The sequence below is a fragment of the Platalea leucorodia genome, assembly GCF_965183815.1.
Source record: "Platalea leucorodia genome assembly, chromosome: 5".
Classification (NCBI taxonomy): Eukaryota; Metazoa; Chordata; class Aves; order Pelecaniformes; family Threskiornithidae; genus Platalea; species Platalea leucorodia.
Genome location: NC_138827.1, coordinates 53,253,835 through 53,273,683, shown reverse-complemented (window position 1 = coordinate 53,273,683; position 19,849 = coordinate 53,253,835). Strand labels below are relative to the sequence as shown.

Sequence of the window (19,849 nt, the reverse complement as noted above, 5' to 3'; positions counted from 1 at the left end):
CCAGCCCGAATCCTTGGCTGATTTCTCACCAGCTCTCATCATCATGAAGCTTTTCCCTTATCCGGCTCCTGTGTGGTATCCCTTCTAGCTCACCGTTATCACCCCACCTCTTACTTCACTTCTGCAAACAAGGCACTGACATAGCGCTCTCTCCAGTCATTTCTGCATATTTACTTAGGTAACTCTTACCTCGTCATCCTCCACCATCCTTCGAGATCATCTCTGAAAACCACATGAATGCGCGCATGAGGCTGTCCAAAAATATATTTTCTGGGGCCTTGATTTTCTAAGCACACAAAATCTGGAACAAACTGATGCCCACCACCCTCCACAGAGCAAGTGTTGCCCATCACAACCCATCGCTACGGCAGCGCCGTTTAGAAAAGGTCTCATAGAAACATGGTTAACAGAAATGTTACTTTTCAGAGTGAGCAGAAGCGTAAGCGATGGGAGGCATGAAGAACAGTGGCACTCATCAGACATTGCAACAAATCAGCATTTCTTCACTGGAGAACCTGGGTCTTTTAATCTGCAACATAAGAATTGTCCTTCTGAAGGTGTCTGCTCATTCTTCATAACAGGGCTAAGAAAGCTGCTACGGCAGGGAGACCACTGCAGCGGCTGGCAAGTTTATCAGTCCTTGAGGACATGGCCATGGCAGAATTAACCACTCCAAAGACAGTCTGGATCCACACAATGATCTGAATTTTGCTGATGGTTGCCGATGGCAAGAGACGGATGTGCGAAAGCCCCGAAGTAGTAGCTTTATTGATGTAACCAAGGGAGAAAATCCATTTTGGTGGCTCATGACAGATAAACGACACCAGGATGTTGCATACGTCCTTGCAGCCCAGCTCATCCCTGGCACCCCCACGCCTCCCTCCATAAGGGACCTTCTGAGCTGCGATGTCCTCCTGCAGCTCCGGTCCTGGGCTGCTTCTGCGTGCAGCCTTGCTTTTCCTTCAGGGTTTGTTAAGAAGTGGCTTATCACAAGATATTTTCTCTTTGCTTGTCTACTGCCCTTCCTGCCGCTGCACATACGCACCCGCTCAGCGCCAGCCTCTTTGAGCCTGAGGAATTTCTCCTCCAGTCCGGCAGCAGACCTTTATCCTGCCACCTGGGACTTCCTCGGCATGGAAAATCAGGGATCCTGCCGCTCCAGTATCACCAAACGCACGGCGTAGCAATAAAGCCTGGACTTTGGTCTCTCTGTTGCCAGATGGGTACCCTGGGCTTCTCAGAGCAGGCTTAGGGCCCGCACACCAAGCCACCTTCCCCATGCCGGCGTGGAGCTGGTTCCCTGATACAGCACTATTCCCGGATAGAGAATCTGGTTTATAACCTAGGATTTAAAGCATGGTGACATTATCTCTTGATTCTTCAATTAAATAAATCAATCAATCAATCAATCTCCTTGCTCAGGAACATATGGGCTTCCTTCAGGAGACATGGCCTTCTGGTGCGTTTTGGTTTTACAGCTGTTTTTGGTGGGTCTAGAGGTGCAGTTAGACACCTGGGGGCAGCCCTTGCTCAGGGGTGGCAAGTCTCCTCCTGTCAGCCAGGGCCACCCAGAGCAGAGGAGATCATTCGGGCAGAGGCTCTGCCAGGATGGGCAGAGGCAGGCAGGGGAGCAGGCAGGCAGCGGGACACCGGGGGTCACAGGGGAGCGCTGCCCTGCCCCGGTCACGGCGGCGGCGGTGGTGAGCAAGCAGGGCAGGGCCGGGCGGCAGCAGCACAGCAAGGAAGTGCCGTCATGTCTGGCCTTGCCTCGCCTGTGCCCTGCCCGTACCAGTGAGGGGGTGAGACAGACAGACAGACAGACAAGTGGAGATGAGGGAAGAAGGCAGTGCCATCCCACCATGTTCCCCTCTCTGCCTCCACACCCGGCAGCGGTGGCTGCTGGGCTTCACTGGGGACCTCAGTGGTTTTTTTGGTTTTTTGTTGTTTGTTTTTGTTTGTGGTTTTTTTTGTTTTTTTGTTTTTTTGTTTTTTTACATGGCATTGCTGATGTCTCTCAGATGGTGACACGCTGAAGATACAGTCCAGCAGCTAACTAGAAAGACTAACCAACCACAACGTGGTCCAAGACGTCATGGCTGTAGCTGGGGAGCACAGGACACCACCAGCTTGGTGCGACAGCTGTACGTCCTCTTCTCCTTCCTCAGATTCACAAGGACACACTAGAGCTGCCTTCTCCAGGCAGTTGCTCCCAGGACTTATTAACTCCTGACAATCGCTCATCCTCCCCAGAAGTGTGAGGGAACCTGGCTCAACAGCCCCACAAGGTCAGGTCTTCTGAAGTTCAGCCTCCCCAGAGCAGCCCATGAAGCCCCCAACCTCCATGAAGCTCCTCAAGCATCTCTCCCCCACTCTGCTGGGAGAAGCACCCCAACGATTTTTACCCAGCTGCAAAGACCCCAGCTGATAACCAGTGCCGCTCTGGCCAAGTCCTTCCCATTGCCACCTGCTCACCCGCTGCCAGTCTCTCACTTCTCCAGAGAGCACCTGAGATGACGGAGCTTGAACTTGGATAGGGAGAAAATCTACTGGAAATCAGAGCAGAAACTCAGTCACTCCTCAGCAAGGTCCCTCCTCTTCCACCCTGAGGTCAAGCTGAGCCCATGCTGAGCAGAAACACCCTCCTCAGATGTTCTCTAGCTGGACCCCAAAACATTAATAAAACAGCTCTTCAGTGATCTGGAAGCAGCACTTCTGGTGCTCCCTTGGGTCTGCTCCTCCCTGTGGCAGAGTAGCACGTATTGCCCTCAAAAACTCCTAGAGATTTTGGGTGTTCCAGACCAGTGGGATACAAGTGTTTCAGAGACTCAGCATAAATCTAAGGTGAAGCTCTTGGCTTCTGTAATTTGGGATTTCACCCAGGCTTTACAGAACAAGCACTGATGCTGTGTGACCTGAAGATGAAATAAAGAGCACAGACTTGCTTCCTAAGCTGAAGATTTTAGCCCCAAAATGGTAAGAGGCCCCATGTCAAGCTACAGCCCATGCAAGGTCAGCACTGTCCCACCGCTTGATTCGTTGCTCCCCGGCTGCTACCTACAGTCCAGCTGAAACATCAGATTTTACCAGCCAGGATTTGCTCAACAGCAGTGTTGGCCAAAAAAAAGGGCATTTTAGAAAACAAATGCAATAGTGGCAATTACAGCTGAAGAACAAAAAGCTGGAGCTAGACAAACTGAAATAAAAAAAAAATAATGAAAAGAACTTACCAGTTGAGAAGGGATTAGCTCTGATGCAAGTTAATGAGACATGTGCATTTTCCTCTGCTGAGAAAAATAAAGAAATCCAGTCTGCAGCTGTAAGATGGGTGTGATGGCAGAACTGCCCAGCCTGTTATCAGAGTCATCTGTCCTGATATTAAAAACTTGCGAAATTCGGGAATAAAATTTATCCTGGGTTCTGGCAGACAGGACCCATGGAACAACACAGAGTACCCAGATTTATGGCAGTTCCCAGTAGAGAAGTTTCAGTCTCTTTATTTAGGATTTTTATTTTTCTTCTCAGGAGCCCCATCCTTTTCTGTGTGTTCAGCTGAAAGCAGAAAGGATTTTACCCTTACATTGTAAAGGAACACCCCCCAATCCCCCAAGGCTTTCCAGGAGGACAGTGCAGCTCCAACAGCATCAGCTCCAATAGCATCAGCACCAACTCCAATAGCATCAGCACCAACATGATCTTATTTTTTAAGGCCTGGAAAACCAGCAGCATAAACTTCATTGTAGCCATGGCAATAGAGCAGTGGACATGGGGAGAAATTGTAATCACTATGGCCCTCTGCAGCCCACCACATGAATTTTCAAATTACTTTTCCCTTTCTCCCACCCCAATCCAGCTCATCTGATTAATTAAGCAAGAGGTGAATCTTACAGCTGAGACACATCCCCATCAACACCTTCCCCCCCCCCCCCCCCAAAAGCAATACTCAAAAGAATGCCAAGGTATAAGGGGGTTACAAATATTCAGACTTTATTATAAATAAGAAATACTGTTTTATACATAAAAACTGCAAGTGTTGCATTTTGTTCACCGCCCCAGACAGCAAGACCACAGATTAAGGCAAAAAGCTGGAGTGAAGGCACGTACTGAGGGGGCCACAGTCAGGAATAAGGTGATGAAGGGACTGTCACGCACTGCCCGTGACATCCAGCACTCCACCAGCAGCTGTTGCACCATCACATTACGTAAAGAAATAACTGGACTTATACAATGAATAATGGCTGTAATGCAGTAGTGATTAAGAGATTGCTTATAAAGATTTTTTTTTTATTTAAAAATAAAATTCTGTTAAAAACAGCTTAAGGGAGGGGGAAAAAAAAAAAAAGAGAAGAAAGCAGGAAACCTTAGGCCTGAGGTCAGCCAGGGCATGCGCGCATCTTCGCATCTGCTCTTCTCACAGCCTTGGCAGAGAGGTGATGCGGTTACAGCCAGCCATCTGACCAGAGCAGCCGTCCAAGACACTGACCTCAACGTCCCACGCGCGTGGGCGAGCACAGGTAAGCTCTCCTCCAGGTATTAGGTATGTTTGCAGGCAGGGGGAAATCCCAAGCTGGTAAATGGTAAGAATCTTCAAGAGAAGGGGTACAAGAAGGATGCGGGGTTTGCTGGGAACACCCCCCGCCCAGCAGCGCCGTTCCCGAGGGTGCACCAAGCCTCCCGCCTCACACAGTGGTATCGAGATGTCCCCAAAACCAGCTTTCCGACCACCTCGACACTGGGTCCAGTCTCCCAACAGCGCTACAGCTCCTCACAGCCCAGCTGCAAAGCCACAGCCCCTGCCCTCCTCCCGGCACAACATCCCCAGGGACAAGGGGCACAAAACGGGGCGCTGTGAACACCGCACATCAGGGCTGGCTGTGGAAGGAGGGCTAGAAAGCATCCACCCAACAGGCAAAGTGGTTATTGCTGATGCCCAAAGGGGTGCTGAGGATACAGGAGAGGGAAGAAAGGGGAGCCCAGCTAGCAGAAATACCAAGCTGTAAGGGAATAATACGGAGAGAAGCGACATACGGTGCATGTGCCTCGATGGCTGTAAGGGAAAGCACATAGAGGAGGCCAGGCTGTGCCACTCTGGAAATATGGCTGAGTATATTTACACACACATACGCACACACAAGAGACTTCCTCACACTATAATCATGATAAAAAAAACGGAAAAAAAAAAATCACATTCACACAAAAAATATAAATTTGAAATAATTAATAGCACCAGTGTGTGTCAGATAATAATTTCTTCCCCGCTACGCAAACGTACAAAGTTGCATAGTGTTTAAGGATAGATATATACTGGATCTCAAGGAGGGGGCGGGGGTGATGCCAGGCTGGAGGCAAGGAGGAAGCTGCAGAGGATGCTCTCGTCTCAGAGGAGGGCTGGAGGAGGAGCGAGGGGCTCCCCGCCACTCCCACCCAGCACCAGTATGCAGCTGGGAGGCATTACCTGGGGAGGGAGGCCAGGGAGGTGGCAGCAGCGGTGTGAAATGCAAAATTGCCACCCGAGCCCGGCCTGAAGTCCCTGTGCTGTGGCGGCTTTACGGTGACCGGGAGATCGGTGGGCAAAAAGAAAGGAGGGCACCGGTAAACTCCAGCTCTTCCTGCCAGGTTAAAAACAGGCAAAAGGTGAGAGCAATGCCAGGAGATATAAAAATGCCACTGTCCTCCTCCAGGACGAAGATGGGGAGAAAGACCTTTTCATTTCCACTTGAATGCCCCCTTCCTTCCCCACCCAAAGACATTCAGCATGAAGGCCAGTGCAGCTGTCAGAGCTCTCTGCAAGCAGCTCTCCTCTTCAGCAAGACTTTTCCTGCTTGAACAAACTAATCTGTCAGACATTCGTAGCCTAAAAAAAAAAGATCCTCTGGCAATTCGATAGCAACACCTACAGATGGGAACGCAGCTCATGGCTTCCACACTCCCCAGCCTGGACTACCCAGCAGGTAGCTGCTTACAGACTGGACCCAAAACTTCTCCACAGACCAGGAGCGGGGCTGGCAAGGCCTACCACTCCACCAGTAAAGACCTACCATTCCACCAATATCCCATCTTCCCAAAGAGCTCCTCTCAGAGCCTGCATTTTCTCAGAGTGATGCATCATCACAGAAAGCATTTCAGAAAGAGGCTTCGGCTATTTGTCAAAGGCTACCAACGCTGTCGATTGGCCACTAGTTAACAATTAAAAAAAAAAAATTCACAGGGTTAGAAGTTGGGAAGAGGGATCTGAATGAGTGCAGCTATACTGGCCATTACAGTAATACTTTGGTAGCCATCCCCTTCCTTCATAGGGACAGAGAGCTCTGGGACTGAGGATTTTACAGTCAAGGGGAGAAGAGAGGAAAGAAAGTAGGGTTAGTTTTGCCTTGCTGTATACAGCTCACATGGTTATTTCTGAACCACAGTAAAAAGAGTCCCGAGCATCTCTCATCCTTGCGCTAATCAAAGGGAAACTGTGTCTGAGAAAGGGGCAAAGGCGGAGTGCTCAGGAAGACAATTTATATAAAAAAAACCCTTTGATGCCCAAAGATGGATATTTAATTTGCTTCTCTTAAAAAAAAAAAAAAAACTTTCAACTTATCCTGATTTGAAAAGAAAACAGTGGCTGTGAGCAGCAAAGAGTTGGGGATTTGAAGAAGGTAATGTGTGTTAAGGCACTCCATAGCCAAACCACCGCTCCACCACTCACCAGGGGAATACCTCCCACCCCCAGCGCACCCTTAGGGTTTCTCAATGGACGGGGTGTTAAAACAGCCAGACGGCAAGGTCTTCTTGATGTCTTCCAGGTTGCTAATGTCCTTCAGGATCTCTTCAATGTCCCTGTTGTAGGCCTGTATCGCATCGTCTTGCTTCCTGGCTTCTCTCTCAAGGAAAGACACTTTCTGGTCCAGGTCGCTATCTTTCATCTGGTCTTTGGCACTGTTCAGGGTACCCTCGATCTCATTCAGTTTGTTCAAGTCCACTGTCTCCAGTTGTCCTGAAAAGCCAGAAGCAAACAGTGAAGTCCATAAAAAAAAAAAAACCCAAACCTTTGACGCACTGGTTTTGGGTGCTTACACAGCTGAGCCCATACCCGGACCGAGATCTCCACTGGGCCACCTCTGCATTAGAAACAGCGTTTAAAACAGGACCAACCAAACACATTACACCTTCACTGCCTCAACAACAGTCCTCAGCTCCCAGAAAAGCAGTACCAAACATTGCACAACAAGCTTTGAGACCACCCCAGGGGGAAAAAAGCAAACAAAACCCTTGCTGGAAACACGCAAACCCCATTTCTAGAAGTGAACAGACCAATTTAATTCGTGGCACAGCACTGGCATGGAAGCCAGCACACCATGCCAGCTGCCAGCACTGCAATGTCAGGCAGCAGGAAAGCACTCAAAGGTGTAAGGCACATTAAGGACAGTCTTACCTAACTGATCCAGCAAGTCATTAATGACAGCAAGCAAGCTGTTCACAGAGTTCTTCGCTTTTCTTGCATTGTCTTCTGCCTCCTGGGCAGCCTGTGAGGCCTGCAGGGTATAAAAAATGAGAGCACAAAAAGGCTGTAGGGATTACGAAACCATTGCCTCTCCTTTCCACAGGTCTGCCCAAGCAGTTAGTCACACATATCCCTGGCTCCTCTCTCCAGGATAACACCCCTGGGCTGAGATCTTTATCACAGTGCTGGCAAAGAAGTACAAACTTCAAATAATCAGTTTTCTGGTTATTTCAGCATGGGGATCCCTGATAACTGAGAAGGACTTTGCAGGAAAAGTCAGAACAGACTCAACAGGCCTACAGTCAGGTTTCAATTAAAATATAAGGAAAGTGTTGCATTAAGAAAACTGGCTCCCAAATTCCAGCAGGGAACCCATGCTAACGCCACCAGAGGAGCTCCTTTCCTCATCTCATGTTTTCAATCCCGCTTAAAACTTGGAAGAGATTGAATACTTGCTGGACCCAGTGTTATCTTTGCAAGAGGACAGGGCAAGAAAACCCTGCATTGCCAGGACGGCAGGGAGAAGGCACCTTTTTGCCACTGCTGCCGCTTGCCAGCATTACTTACCATGCCTGCCATCATCATATCCTGCTCAGCATCATCCTGCTTCCGCTTCAGCTCTTTTTCTGCATCCTGTAGTTGCTTCATCATGTCATCCACTTCTCTGGCCAGCCCCGTCACATCAGCGAAAGTCTTGTCAGCTTCGGCTTTGGTAGAAGCAGCACTCTGCAGCCAACAAGGGGAAGAGGACGGAAAAAGGTGGTGAAGGTGCAGAACTTCCTTCAATCCGTTTTGTCAAAATGCACCAATTTCCTATCATGCCGCATTTTGCATTCCCTAGTGCGGAATACAGCAGAAATCACATGGGGCTCACCAGGAAATACTGGAACAGAGGAGGTTATACAGTCACACACCAATATCACGAGGGGTGGCTCCAGAACCACAAAGGACTCACCTTCTGAACAGAACTGGCAATTTTCTCAGCATCATCTGCTTTAGTCTTGGCTTCGCGGGCATCAGCAGCAGCATTGCCAAGTGCCAGCTCTGCCTGGCGCGTCTTATTGTTGGCTTCAGCAATGGTCTGGGTAATGGCAGGAATCTTTTTCAGTGCCTCCTCAGCTGCTGTCTTGTTATCGTTCACCCGCTTATCAAAATCTAAGAAAGGGCAAAACAGATTCTTATCACTTGCTCCAGAAGAGCCTTGGGATGCTTCTTTGACCAAGCTACCAAGGCTTTGCCACCTTGACATTAGAGGGATGAAGAGCAAACTGGGGGGGGGGGGGGGGGGGGGCGTATGCTTGCAGCTCTCCCAATTACACCTCTTCTGACACTAAATAAGGAATTTAAACAAAAAGGCAATTTCTAGTCACTGAAAACATTTCTACTTCCTTCTTTAAAGAAAAAAAAGCCAAAAGAACACACCCAACACTTAGGTACTAACAACAGCACGGACCATTTAGCCAAGTGACTTGCCACACAGGAATGGAAGGATTCTCTGCAAGTGCTTTCTCTTTACCTTTCAGGTTGCTGAGAATGGTATTAGCCTCCTGTAGTGTGCCGTTGCCCTTCCGAGCAGCTTCTTCAGCCAGAGCTTTCGCTGCATCTGCTCGAGCCAAGAGCTGGTCTGCAGTCTAAGGAGACATGATATTTATCAACATATTCTTACCTTTTGAAGGACAGCCATCTAGGTGTATCAAAAAGCATCACTCAGCCTGAAACACCAACACCATACAGAACAGCATTCATCCCTGAGTGGCAATGCTTTCCCTGAAACCAGGTGAATTAAGGTACTTTTGGAATACTGTTCTGAATACAAAGATGACACCACACCTGGCAAACATCCCCTATTCTCCCATATAGCCTCAATGCAGTTGCTTTTAACAGCTTTTTGCATCTCCTTTCCGGGACCATTCTTCAGTATTCCTGTAAGTAACAAGCAGTGTGAAGGTAAGACTGAATAAGACCAAATCTTTCATATCTGGCCAGTTACTTGTTTTTCTTTGTTTTTTCCAGGGAACAAAAGCCTGCACAAAACAGAACTGACCTGCTGCTCCGTCTTCCCTTTCTCCAAGAGGTTCTTTACTTCTAGCTCCTTTCCTTTCATGTCTTCTCTCAAGTCCTCATAATCTTTCAGCTTCCTGGCAATTAGCTGATCTAACTCCTCTGCTTCCTTTTTGATCTTATTTGCTTCATTCTGCAGGTGGAAATCAGAAACAAATGCAGATTCCTGAATGTTAAAGAATTTCTGAACAGGTGGCAGAACACGGTATAGTTTCTAGGATGGTAGCAAAATGAGAAAGAGCAAAATAAGTAATATTGGACTTGATGATCTTAAAGGTCTTTTTCAACCTAAATGCTTCTATGATTCTAAGCTATGATGGGTTCCCATCTCTTACAACTACAGTTGTAACTTTGCCTTCAAAGCTCTGAATACCATGAGGGTCAGTGCAATGAAGGACAGAGGTTGCAAACAGTTTCACATGCAAGAAAATCTACTGCACTACAGTAAGCACAGGAGAGGGAGCAGTTCTGCAGACTTAAGAGGGAACTGAAATTTTTGCACTTCTCTGTTCAAGCCAAGATGTTTGGCAAACAACACTTCACTCAGTTTTTTGTCCTTCAGAGATTGGGGTTTACGTATGTAGTTTCCTGCATGCAAGTCCCCTGCATAAAAGCTGAAATGCACAAGTCTGGATTACGCATAGATGGACAAAAATTCCAGAGACTGTTCTTATGCAAAGAAACATTAGCAGAGCACATGCAAGGCATGTCAGCAACCTAGCACACTGCTATAAAGCTTGGCCTCATTGATCTTTAGAAAACGCTGCGCGTGATGCTTCCCGCATGTACCTCTAGCCCCGTGGAATCCACGGTAGGCAGACTGGTGAGATTAGCGTAGATCTGCAGGGCTTTGTTTCCAGCTTCCTCTGCCTCTGCAAGCACCTTGTTGGCCTGTTTCTCTAGGTCTCGAGAAATATTCCTTGCTTGATTATACCTAAAAAACCCCAAGGATCCAGTTACACTACAATTTTTTTTTGTGGAACTGAACTTACTAAGAGAGTAGAGAGGCTAAGAAATTGAAAGACAACTCTCAAAACCCAAAGCATACAACGTTACAGAAGGCATCTTAGTTTTAAGCACTGCTCTAAAGCCAGGAAATAAAAACAATTTTCTGTTACTGACTCACTTCTGGTTGAGCTCATCAATGTCCTTTGCAGTTTGGTTTTCTCCAGCCAGGGTTTTCAGCAGCAGCTGATAGGCTTCTGTGGAAGTATCATTTGCTGCTTTGGCTATGCGAACAATCTCATCAGCTTCTTTTTTGTGTCTGGACAAGATTACAGAAGAAAAGTAATGCCATTACAATTGTCAGCCAGCGGTTTCTATTCTCAATTCCAGATTTTATTCTCTCTTACTTCTCCCTCCTTCACCCAGATTTGGGTGGATATGGAGGATGCTGAAACATTTGCAGTGGAAGATGCTGTTTGAGACCATCTCTGCAACCAAGGCATCACTCCAGCAGTGCCCACGAGATCAGCTGAAAGGCACCACTATGGTTGTACACGTCCCTCATTCACGTGTCCAGAGTTTGCCCTCAATGATACACAGGCATGCACCCACAGTGCCAGTCTCTTACTCAGCAAAGGGCGTGTGTTTCGTATCACGCAAATTAAATTTTGCTTCCCCCTTGTAGGAAAGAGCAGGGCCCTGATGCTGGCTGTGAGGAGCCTGTCTTTCCACAGCCTACCTTTCAGCCAGCTTACGGGCCTCTTCTGCTAATAGAGTCATGTTGTTAGGGTCCCCGCTTGACTCTGGAGGTGTAATGGACTGGAAAAAAAGAAAAAAAAAAAATCTTAAAGCTCTTTTTTCATCTTTTATTCACCTCTGCTTTAAATATTTATTGTCATGATCTAAATGCTTAGAGATGTCTAACCTACTTCTGACTTCTCTATATTTTTTTCTTAAGCCCATGCAGCTTCCACCACTGGTTATCCCTTAATCTTACGTTGGTTTCTTCGAGCAGGGGCTAAGACACGATCTACGACAGACACCGGTAATCTTCCTTTATTTATTTCCCACAATCTTGGGTAGAGGAGAAGATATTTGCAGAGCAAGTTTGCGATATGAGAGAGAGAACAAGCAGAGAAACACACCAGAGGGCACAGAAAGGAAAGGCCCTCTCCTCTCCTAACCATGTGGGATCTCGGCAGCACACTCACCACATTGTCAGCTGCCATCTTTGCCTTCTCGAGCATATCAGAAGCTAAGCTGATAAGGTCCTCAGTGTCCTCCACCCGCACCCGGGCTTGTTCTGCCAGGTTCTCTGTCTCCCGCACCGTGCCCTGGATGTTCCTCAGCCTGTTGAGTTGACTCACTAGTGTGCTGTTGATGTCTTTGAGACGATCCATGAGGCCCTGATCTACGTCTGAAACACAGAATAAAAAAGAGAAGCAAAATTAATTACAGCAGGAAGAGAAGCTGGAGCAGCAGCTTACTGCTGCAGACAACATGTTGGTAGGTTAATCCCCTATTGAAAGGGGATCAGCAAAGCCATTTCATAAGTCAGTCAGCTTGAGATCAAAGTCATCATCAGAATGTGCACCAAGAGAAATGAAAAGCCATTAACTAGTAATAAGACAATCCTGCTGGGTGTTGGAATAGACTCCGATGAGTGATTTTGCATTCAGAATCACGTTTCACCTCTACCACTGACTTAAAGACAACAGAGCTGCTCCTCAAGAGTTATGGAACACCTGCTTTGTGAATTCTCTTTAGCTTAACTCCCAGAAGGTAAGCAGAGATGGAGAATAGAGGGGCTGTATGTTATTCCCCGCTTTGTGCAATGGTGGCTACTCCCAAGCCAGACACAGTCTTCATACGGAGCAGCTAGTAGATGTGCTGAATAGCAAACCCACCTCAATCTCCCCCCTAAACCAAAGGGATGACAAAAGCTGGCAGAACAGAGCCTTCGCTCTCCAATCTGTAGGACCTATGAGCCCCCCCAAACTTCCCCAAATTTGTGGGCCACCTGGTAACTCCCCACAACACTGTTTTAATAATGGAGCCATAAAAGCACAGATACGTGCCTCATGACCACGGGCAATTACTTCTGAAAAGGTGAGAGCGTTATTAAGAGATAAAGTACAAGCAGAAGCCTGCAGGCCTCCAAAATTAAGATTTTTTTTTTCCCCAAATACGTTGCTTTGACCTTGTAGTACATCTGAAGTATTGAACATGGAATGTTTGACAGATTTCAAAAACATACTACAAACTACATATCAAGTAGAAAAACACAAGTAAGTGCTACAGGTATGCATAGATTTTTGCGAGGGTAGGTTTTGTTGCACTTAACTTGCCTCTTAGTTAGGGAAGAGCAACAAAGCTGGTGAAGGGTCTAGAGCAAGAATCTTATGAGGAGCAGCTAAGGGAGCTGGGGTTGTTTAGCCTGGAGAAAAGGAGGCTGAGGGGAGACCTTATCACTCTCTACAACTACCTGAAAGGAGGTTGTAGCGAGGTGGGGGTCGGTCTCTTCTCCCGAGTAACAAACGATAGGATGAGAGGAAACGGCCTCAAGCTGCGCCAGGGGAGGTTTAGATTGGATATTAGGATTAATTTCTTCACCAAAAGGGTAGTCAGGCACTGGAACAGGCTGCCCAGGGAAGTGGTTGAGTCCCGATCCCTGGAGGTATTTAAAAAATGTGTAGATGTGGTGCTTAGGGACATGGTTTAGTGGTGGACTTGGCAGTGTTAGGTTAAGCTGGACTTGATGATCTTAAGGGTCTTTTCCAACTTAAATAATTCTATGATTCTAAGGGGTGGAAAGAAAGATGAAAAAATACCACCACAAAACCCAATCCATTCCCTCACCTTTCTCCAATCCCCACCCTCCTACCCCTCTACGTGTGACTATGATCTAGACACAGACACCAAGCAAGCAGCATAAAGCTACCTCAGCTAAAATTGAGAGCAGCTTCAGTGATCATTCCCACTGGCAGGAATCCTCCCAAGCAAACGCAAGCATTAGATGCGCGTCAGCTTTTCCCCAGCTTCACGCAAAGGGGACAAATTTTTCCAAAGTGGTCTGAAATCACTGAACCAACTCCCAGGGGAACATCTTTTACCGCAAAGTCAATAGTCTTCTTGAAGTTCCTCTTCTCCAAAACACACATCAGCTTATACATTAAAAAGACTCTAAGGACAAGCCACTGTCACACTGCTTAACATCCTGCTCGCAGACATCCTATGGTAGAGGTGACAGTACAAGAATCAATTTGAAGCAGGAGTTTAACAGCAAAAATAGCTATAGGCCACCACAACAGCACTTTTCATAACATTATACACTTTATGGTGGGATAATTAAGTTTGCCAGCAGGATTTTGAAGACTTCATTCTGATCGCTGATCATATCGCAACAAGAACTGCTTTACCACAACATGTCTGAGCAAATTTAAAAGCATAAGTAAGTAAGTATATTGGAAAGTCTTCTGCTTGTTTAACAAGTAAGTAAAAACCTCCTTTGCATCTGGAGAAGAGAGTAACACAAAACACACCTGCATCTGTACAGAGCTAGAGGCAGATCTTTACTTTGCATGTACAACAGAGACCACTGGGAGACCGGTAGGGATAAAAGCACAGCCACTGTTGTTCTGACAATAACTTACACTGTCTCAGCGCTATCTGAAATAGCTGCCTGTCCTGATGCGCAGCATAGGCTTGAAATAAAACATGCTGTGTCCAAAGGGAACAGGAACATCAAGCAAAGAGCTCATTTCACATTGGTCCATGTCTGATCAGGTCAACTCACCTTTGCTCTTTTGTGCTTCCTGAAGCAACTCCATAACATCTCTTTCTGCCTGCTTCAACCTCTCTTCAAAGGCTTGATCGGTTACTGTTTCTTCTCCCGTACCCAGATTTGCTATAAGATTTTCCAGCTCCTGCAACCTCTCTCGTTGCTCTGCCACCTATGCAAGAAGGACAGAGCACAGCTACGACACAAAGCAAAGCAATTTGAAGCTCTCTCTTTCAGCAAGCATCAGCCAGCCACGGGCGTAAAAGCTGCTGCACAAGAGGGCACGTGCCACCATCTCCAGTGGTACCAACAGTGGTGCTTGTGGCCTTACCTTATCTTTCACTAATCTGTAACAGGCCGGACACTCTTGGCAGCCTGGCCACGAGCGGTTGTAGAAATAGTTCTCTTCACACTGGTCGCAGCGGCTCCCCACAAAGCCTTCCTTGCACTCGCAGCGACCGTTCTCCCGGCACTGCAGGGAGCGCGAACCCTCGGGATCACAGTCACAGGCTGTGGGGAAGTTGAACCTCAGTCAGACTGGAGGAGAGGCAGAAATACCCTAAAACCGCCAGGGTGAGAGCATACTCTCAACACCCTATAACGTCTGCAAGAGCAACAGGGCACAAACCCACAGCTGGAGCCCCGCTCCCGATCACGGCGCTTCTATGCAGAGCGGGGCACTCTGTCTAGCTGGACACAACATTCATTGCGTGTGTTCACAGTGTTGCTATTGCCTCTCCCATGAAGCATTGTAATTTTCTACCCCGTTTCATTGTAATCAACTGCAGTTAATTTTTCTGCTCTTTACAGGCAGGGATATCGAGAAGGAAAGTTTGGATCATCCTGTTTTTCAATCATGTTCACAAGATCTGTTGTTCCTCAAGACAAAATCTGTATATTCAGGTCATTTGCAGAGTAGCTGTGCTGATTTAACATTAGGAAACAGGACTGTTGCAGGACAAGATTCAGAGAATGTATTTACACCAAAGAAAAGTGGCTATCTAATAAGTTCGAGTTCCTCCTACCCCCAATTAAAAAAATAATGAAAGAAAAAGGGGATAAGCTATTGTACACAGATCAAATTTCACCATGCAGGGTGTGGACATAAAAGTACCAATTTCGGCTGTGATGAAGAGGGAGGTGAGAAAGCACCTTCCCAAAGACAGGAAGAAAGCAAAGGCAAGGCTGGCTATGTAAGGATGCTTCTTTCCCATCTGCCTCGCTCCAGCCTCTCAGACTTACGTTTACAGCCTTCGGAGCCAAAGCCAAAGTGGTTGACCTCGCATCTGTCGCAACGCTGGCCGGCGACGCCGGGCTGGCACTCGCACTGCCCGGTGCGGATGTCACACTGGCCATTGGTGGAGCCCAGCGCGTGGCAGTTGCACCTGGGGGAGGCAGCCACACGTCAGGCAGTGACACAGAAGGGAGGCACGGGTGAAGCACCTCTCTGAAGGAGACTTAACAAGCACAGCTCAATGTTTCCACTTCCCGAAAGTTACTTTTCTTGCTGGGCAGATACAGGAGGCGAGGCACTGAGCCTTTGAACTGTGCAAGGTCACTTGGGGCCTGCACTAAAAAAAGGAACCCACGAGTCCCTGCTACCAATAATCACACAGTCACGTTGCACTTTTCTATTTAAAACCCTGATTTAAAGCTATTTATAAAGCTATAAGTCAGGCTTTTTGTACAGCCTTCATAGCTGTTCCTTGACTGCTGCTCTTCCCCACCCATAGCAGCATCGAGGCACACCAGATACTTGTGACAAACATCACATTCCTGCACAAGGTAAGCACAGAACCCCCAAAACCAGGCTCTTTGCCCTGAGCCAAGGTGAACGTCACCTCTCACAGCCATGTCCACTCTGGAGGTTGAAGAAGCCAGGCTCACAGGCACTGCAGTCCCTCCCGGTGACGTGAGACAGGCACTCGCACTGCCCGGTCACTTGATTGCAACTCGTCTGCTGATTCACAGTGCCATAGGGATTGCAGTGACAAGCTGCAAAAATAAACGGGATGGAGAAATATGCAGAAAGTCAGAAGTCTCTTGTGGTGATGGTACCCTGCTAGCTGGTCCCTAAATGGGCCTGGATCCAAAACATGCGGCAGCCCAGCCCCTGCACTGCACAATGCTTTTGCTTCGACGGCGGTAAGTGCCCGCAAACACAAGCGTTTTACCAAGCTAGAACCACCAAACCAGGATAAAGCCACGCATCGCTGCTGACAGGCACAAACAACAGCCTGACATTGTGTCCTAACAACACATCAGGAAACAGCAGCTCTTGGGGACAAAACCATTCTTCAATGCAAAAGGAATTGTCTCGCACCTCTGCACTTGTCGGCAGGATCAGGGGCGAGGGGGTTCCCAAAGAAGCCGTCTTTGCAGCGGTCGCAGTAGAAGCCGGCAGTGTTGTAGATGCACTTGAGGCACTCGCCCGTCTGGCGGTCACAGTTCCCCACGGCGTTGGGATCGATGTTGTCATTGCACTGGCAGAGGCGACAAGGCCTCACAGCACCATTTTCACCCAGCGGGTCTCCGAAATAGGCATCGTCACACAGCTCGCACCTCTTACCTGGGACACAGCAGAAACGCATATGTTGCAGCAGAAAGCCCTTTGCTGCCATCTCACCCGGACCTCCTTTGCAGCCCCTTCTGAAAAGTCAACTCTCCATCTTCCTCCCCTTTTATCTTTCTGCTGGGGCCAGAAAAGTGTGTGAAACCACACACGAATCCCTCCCCATCTCTAAATTTAAGCTGCTTTTTCACTGGAACTTTGCATTATGAATTATTTCAGCTCCTCTTTTCCCTCCTATCCCTTTAAGCCAAACCTATTTGTTGTAATCTGTTGTTAATTTAAGACTCCAAGCAGGTAGAGCTCCATGGGGCATCACTGCTCCAGGAAGCCCCACTGCCAGTGAGATCTGCCAAACCTCCACAGGCAGCCACTGAAGCATCCAACTCAGCAGCTCCCTACGCTTACTGCAGATTTGACCTCCCCAGCCAGCTATAACTCCGTTTCTTAGGCAGTTCTTGCACATGCAAACCCTCTTTTCCCTCACATCCCAAGGTGGCGACAGGAGACAAGAAGAACTCTTGTACGATCACAGAGCTACAAGTAAAGATGAGTTCGTACTGAAACCTGAGCTGCAGGGAACCTGGGCCCCTGGACTCCACTTTGGTTCACGAAGCAACGGCACCCATGGGAACACCCACGAGCTGCCTCTGTGCTCAGGTGTGGTCAGGGGCTTTTCTAAGCATTTCAGGCATTTACAGGTATTCTGTACTTTGGACTCTGCCATGCCAAGCATAAAATCAGCAGAGAAGCATGGAGGCTGCCAACCATCCTAAGGTTTCCTTGCTGTTTGCAGGCAGAACAAACGGCTCTGCTTAATGACTCAGGCACATGCTCGGACTTCATGGTTTACTCCTAAGAAGAGCAGCTCTGTACCTGTGTGTGTATTTCCCTTTAAAATTGCTGAGCATAAATTTGGTCTTGTATATTTTGGGCAGTGTTTGTGAGTCACTGCAGCCTTCCTGCTTCTCCTAGGGAAGGCACTGGCCCTCCCCTGCAAGCAACCCGCAGTGCCTCTCTGGCTGGCAAACTGCATCTTCTAATTTTAATTCAGTTGACCTGCGTTCCTGGCTCTTTTAAATCTATCGTATTTTCTGCCCAACACCGTGCAATTAACAGAGCCCCATTAGAAGCTAGCATGGCTCACCCACGTAGCATAGAAATGTTCAGACTTTGCACAGATTAAGCCTTTGTCTCCTTTTTGTTCTCGAGAGACAGACACAAAGAACACTGGTAGCCCTGAGCCTCTCGCAGGACAGAAAATAGGGCTGAGGAAGGGAGAAGCATTTGAACCAGAAGACACAGCAGCTTTCAGCGCTGCTCACTGCAGGTCAGAGCCCCAGAACTGGCAGGGGACACATTTCCACAGGCACGTGGGGTGTAGAAAAAAAGACTTTTCATGTAGGAACACACCTGTAGTGCCTGCCTGGCAGCTGGTGCACACAACCTCCTTCGTGCGCGGCACGATGGCACAGCTCGAGCTGCCTGGGCACGGGCAGGGCTGGCAGTCTGAGGCCGTGCCCGCTGTCGCATCTCCGTAATACCCATCACTGCACTTCTCACAGTGAGACCCTGCCGTGTTATCCCTGCAATTGCACACACCTGCAATAGAGAGGGACATGGTTTTTGCTTCATCGTCCAACCCAGAAAGAAGAACCACCCTCTTGCTGCTCCCTGTTTTATCTGCCCCTCTTACCCGTCTCAGGCTCGCACGTCTCGCTGTGCCCGTTGCAAGTGCAAGGTACGCAGGGGCTGTAGGGCCCGAGGCTCGGCGTCTCTCGCCGGTATCCAGAGGAGCAGCGCTCACAAAACTGCCCCTCGTATCCTGCCGGACAGGAGCAGCTCTCCACCCAGGCCACAGGCACACCGGGTCCAGGGCGAGCGCTCATGATGGTAACGTCATCCAGGTGGCCAGCACCTAGAAAGCACCGAGAGGGGAAATGCTTTGTAACCACAAAGGCTCTCGTCACTGCTTCACCAAACATATATCTGAATGGTACAAGACACAGACAGGTGGATGCTTGCAGTTGGTAAGGTGAACCAAGAAGCAAAACCCTCCAGGAAGGTTTAGACAGATGAGAAAAGATGCAATATAGCTCACACAGGGCACGCGCAGGGCAGGGAAGCTGAGAATAACAACAGAGGAGGATGCTGAGAACAGCATGTGAGCAAGTATGGTCAGTTAAAATAAGTTACATTTTGCATGCATATGGTTTCAATTTCCAAATCAAATACCAAAATCAATTCCTGTCTTTCTAGGGAGGACAGACCATCTCTTTAATACACAGTGTCTAACACAGCATCTGCAGACCAGGCCTCAGGGCGAACTCTTCAGCTATCCCTCTCAGGCCATTCCTTTGTCTGGCATTTGAAAGCTCCCTCCTCTCCACCCAGCCCCTTCCCTGGAGCAGAAATGAGGCCTGGCCACAACATAGCTGGTTTTTAACTTATAGCAGTGTGTTTGTACCACTGCAGCAACTCTAGAGCACCGAGCAGAGCCTCAGCTCCCACATATTAGCAGCAGCTATAGCACTCAGGGGACGGCTTGCTCCACACCTTTCCTCCCCTCCATCTCACAACCTCACATTCCTCTTTATGAGCCACCTCTACTGAAAACACTTGCAGCTTTCCCACCTTCTGCAAATGCAAATTCATCCTTTGCATCTTTCTGCAAAAATTCTTCTTCGCATGACAATACCCAATATATACCCAATATTTTTGCTCCTAATTCATGCCTGGTTTTTATAAATCCTCCTTACAGGGAACTTTGACTCAAGTTCAGCACAGGCAGTGCTTTTGAGTCCTTGTCCTTCCCATTTGTCATGCCAAGGCAAGACCAGGAAACAGGGGGGTATGTAACCATTCCCAGTATAGCAGAAACTGAGGCCCAAACGTTGTAAACTCCCTACATCTCTTCTACCATCTCCTTCAGGACTCTGTACTATGTATTTCTACCAATCTGGAAGACATTGGCTGTGCAGCACAGCAAAACCCCCACATTTAGAAG

The 19,849-nt window shown here is 48.1% G+C and overlaps 1 protein-coding gene across 2 annotated transcripts in view; it reads right to left on the bottom strand.

The window, feature by feature from the left end:
• Positions 1 to 3,968: 3,968 nt before the first annotated feature.
• LAMC1 (laminin subunit gamma 1) overlaps positions 3,969 to 19,849 on the bottom strand; it is a 68,097-nt gene continuing 52,216 nt past the window's right edge. For both annotated transcript variants that reach the window (XM_082314109.1, XM_082314110.1), the window contains exons 12-28: positions 18,539 to 18,760; positions 18,256 to 18,444; positions 16,597 to 16,842; positions 16,115 to 16,268; positions 15,516 to 15,658; positions 14,605 to 14,783; positions 14,289 to 14,445; positions 11,704 to 11,909; positions 11,232 to 11,311; positions 10,674 to 10,811; positions 10,337 to 10,481; positions 9,531 to 9,680; positions 9,003 to 9,117; positions 8,442 to 8,641; positions 8,054 to 8,212; positions 7,418 to 7,517; positions 3,969 to 6,979 (exon numbers count right to left, since the gene is read on the bottom strand). In XM_082314109.1, the coding sequence (XP_082170235.1) occupies positions 6,723 to 6,979; positions 7,418 to 7,517; positions 8,054 to 8,212; positions 8,442 to 8,641; positions 9,003 to 9,117; positions 9,531 to 9,680; positions 10,337 to 10,481; positions 10,674 to 10,811; positions 11,232 to 11,311; positions 11,704 to 11,909; positions 14,289 to 14,445; positions 14,605 to 14,783; positions 15,516 to 15,658; positions 16,115 to 16,268; positions 16,597 to 16,842; positions 18,256 to 18,444; positions 18,539 to 18,760 (2,840 nt within the window). In that variant the 3' untranslated portion in view covers positions 3,969 to 6,722. The remainder of the gene's footprint in view (positions 6,980 to 7,417; positions 7,518 to 8,053; positions 8,213 to 8,441; positions 8,642 to 9,002; positions 9,118 to 9,530; positions 9,681 to 10,336; positions 10,482 to 10,673; positions 10,812 to 11,231; positions 11,312 to 11,703; positions 11,910 to 14,288; positions 14,446 to 14,604; positions 14,784 to 15,515; positions 15,659 to 16,114; positions 16,269 to 16,596; positions 16,843 to 18,255; positions 18,445 to 18,538; positions 18,761 to 19,849) is intronic.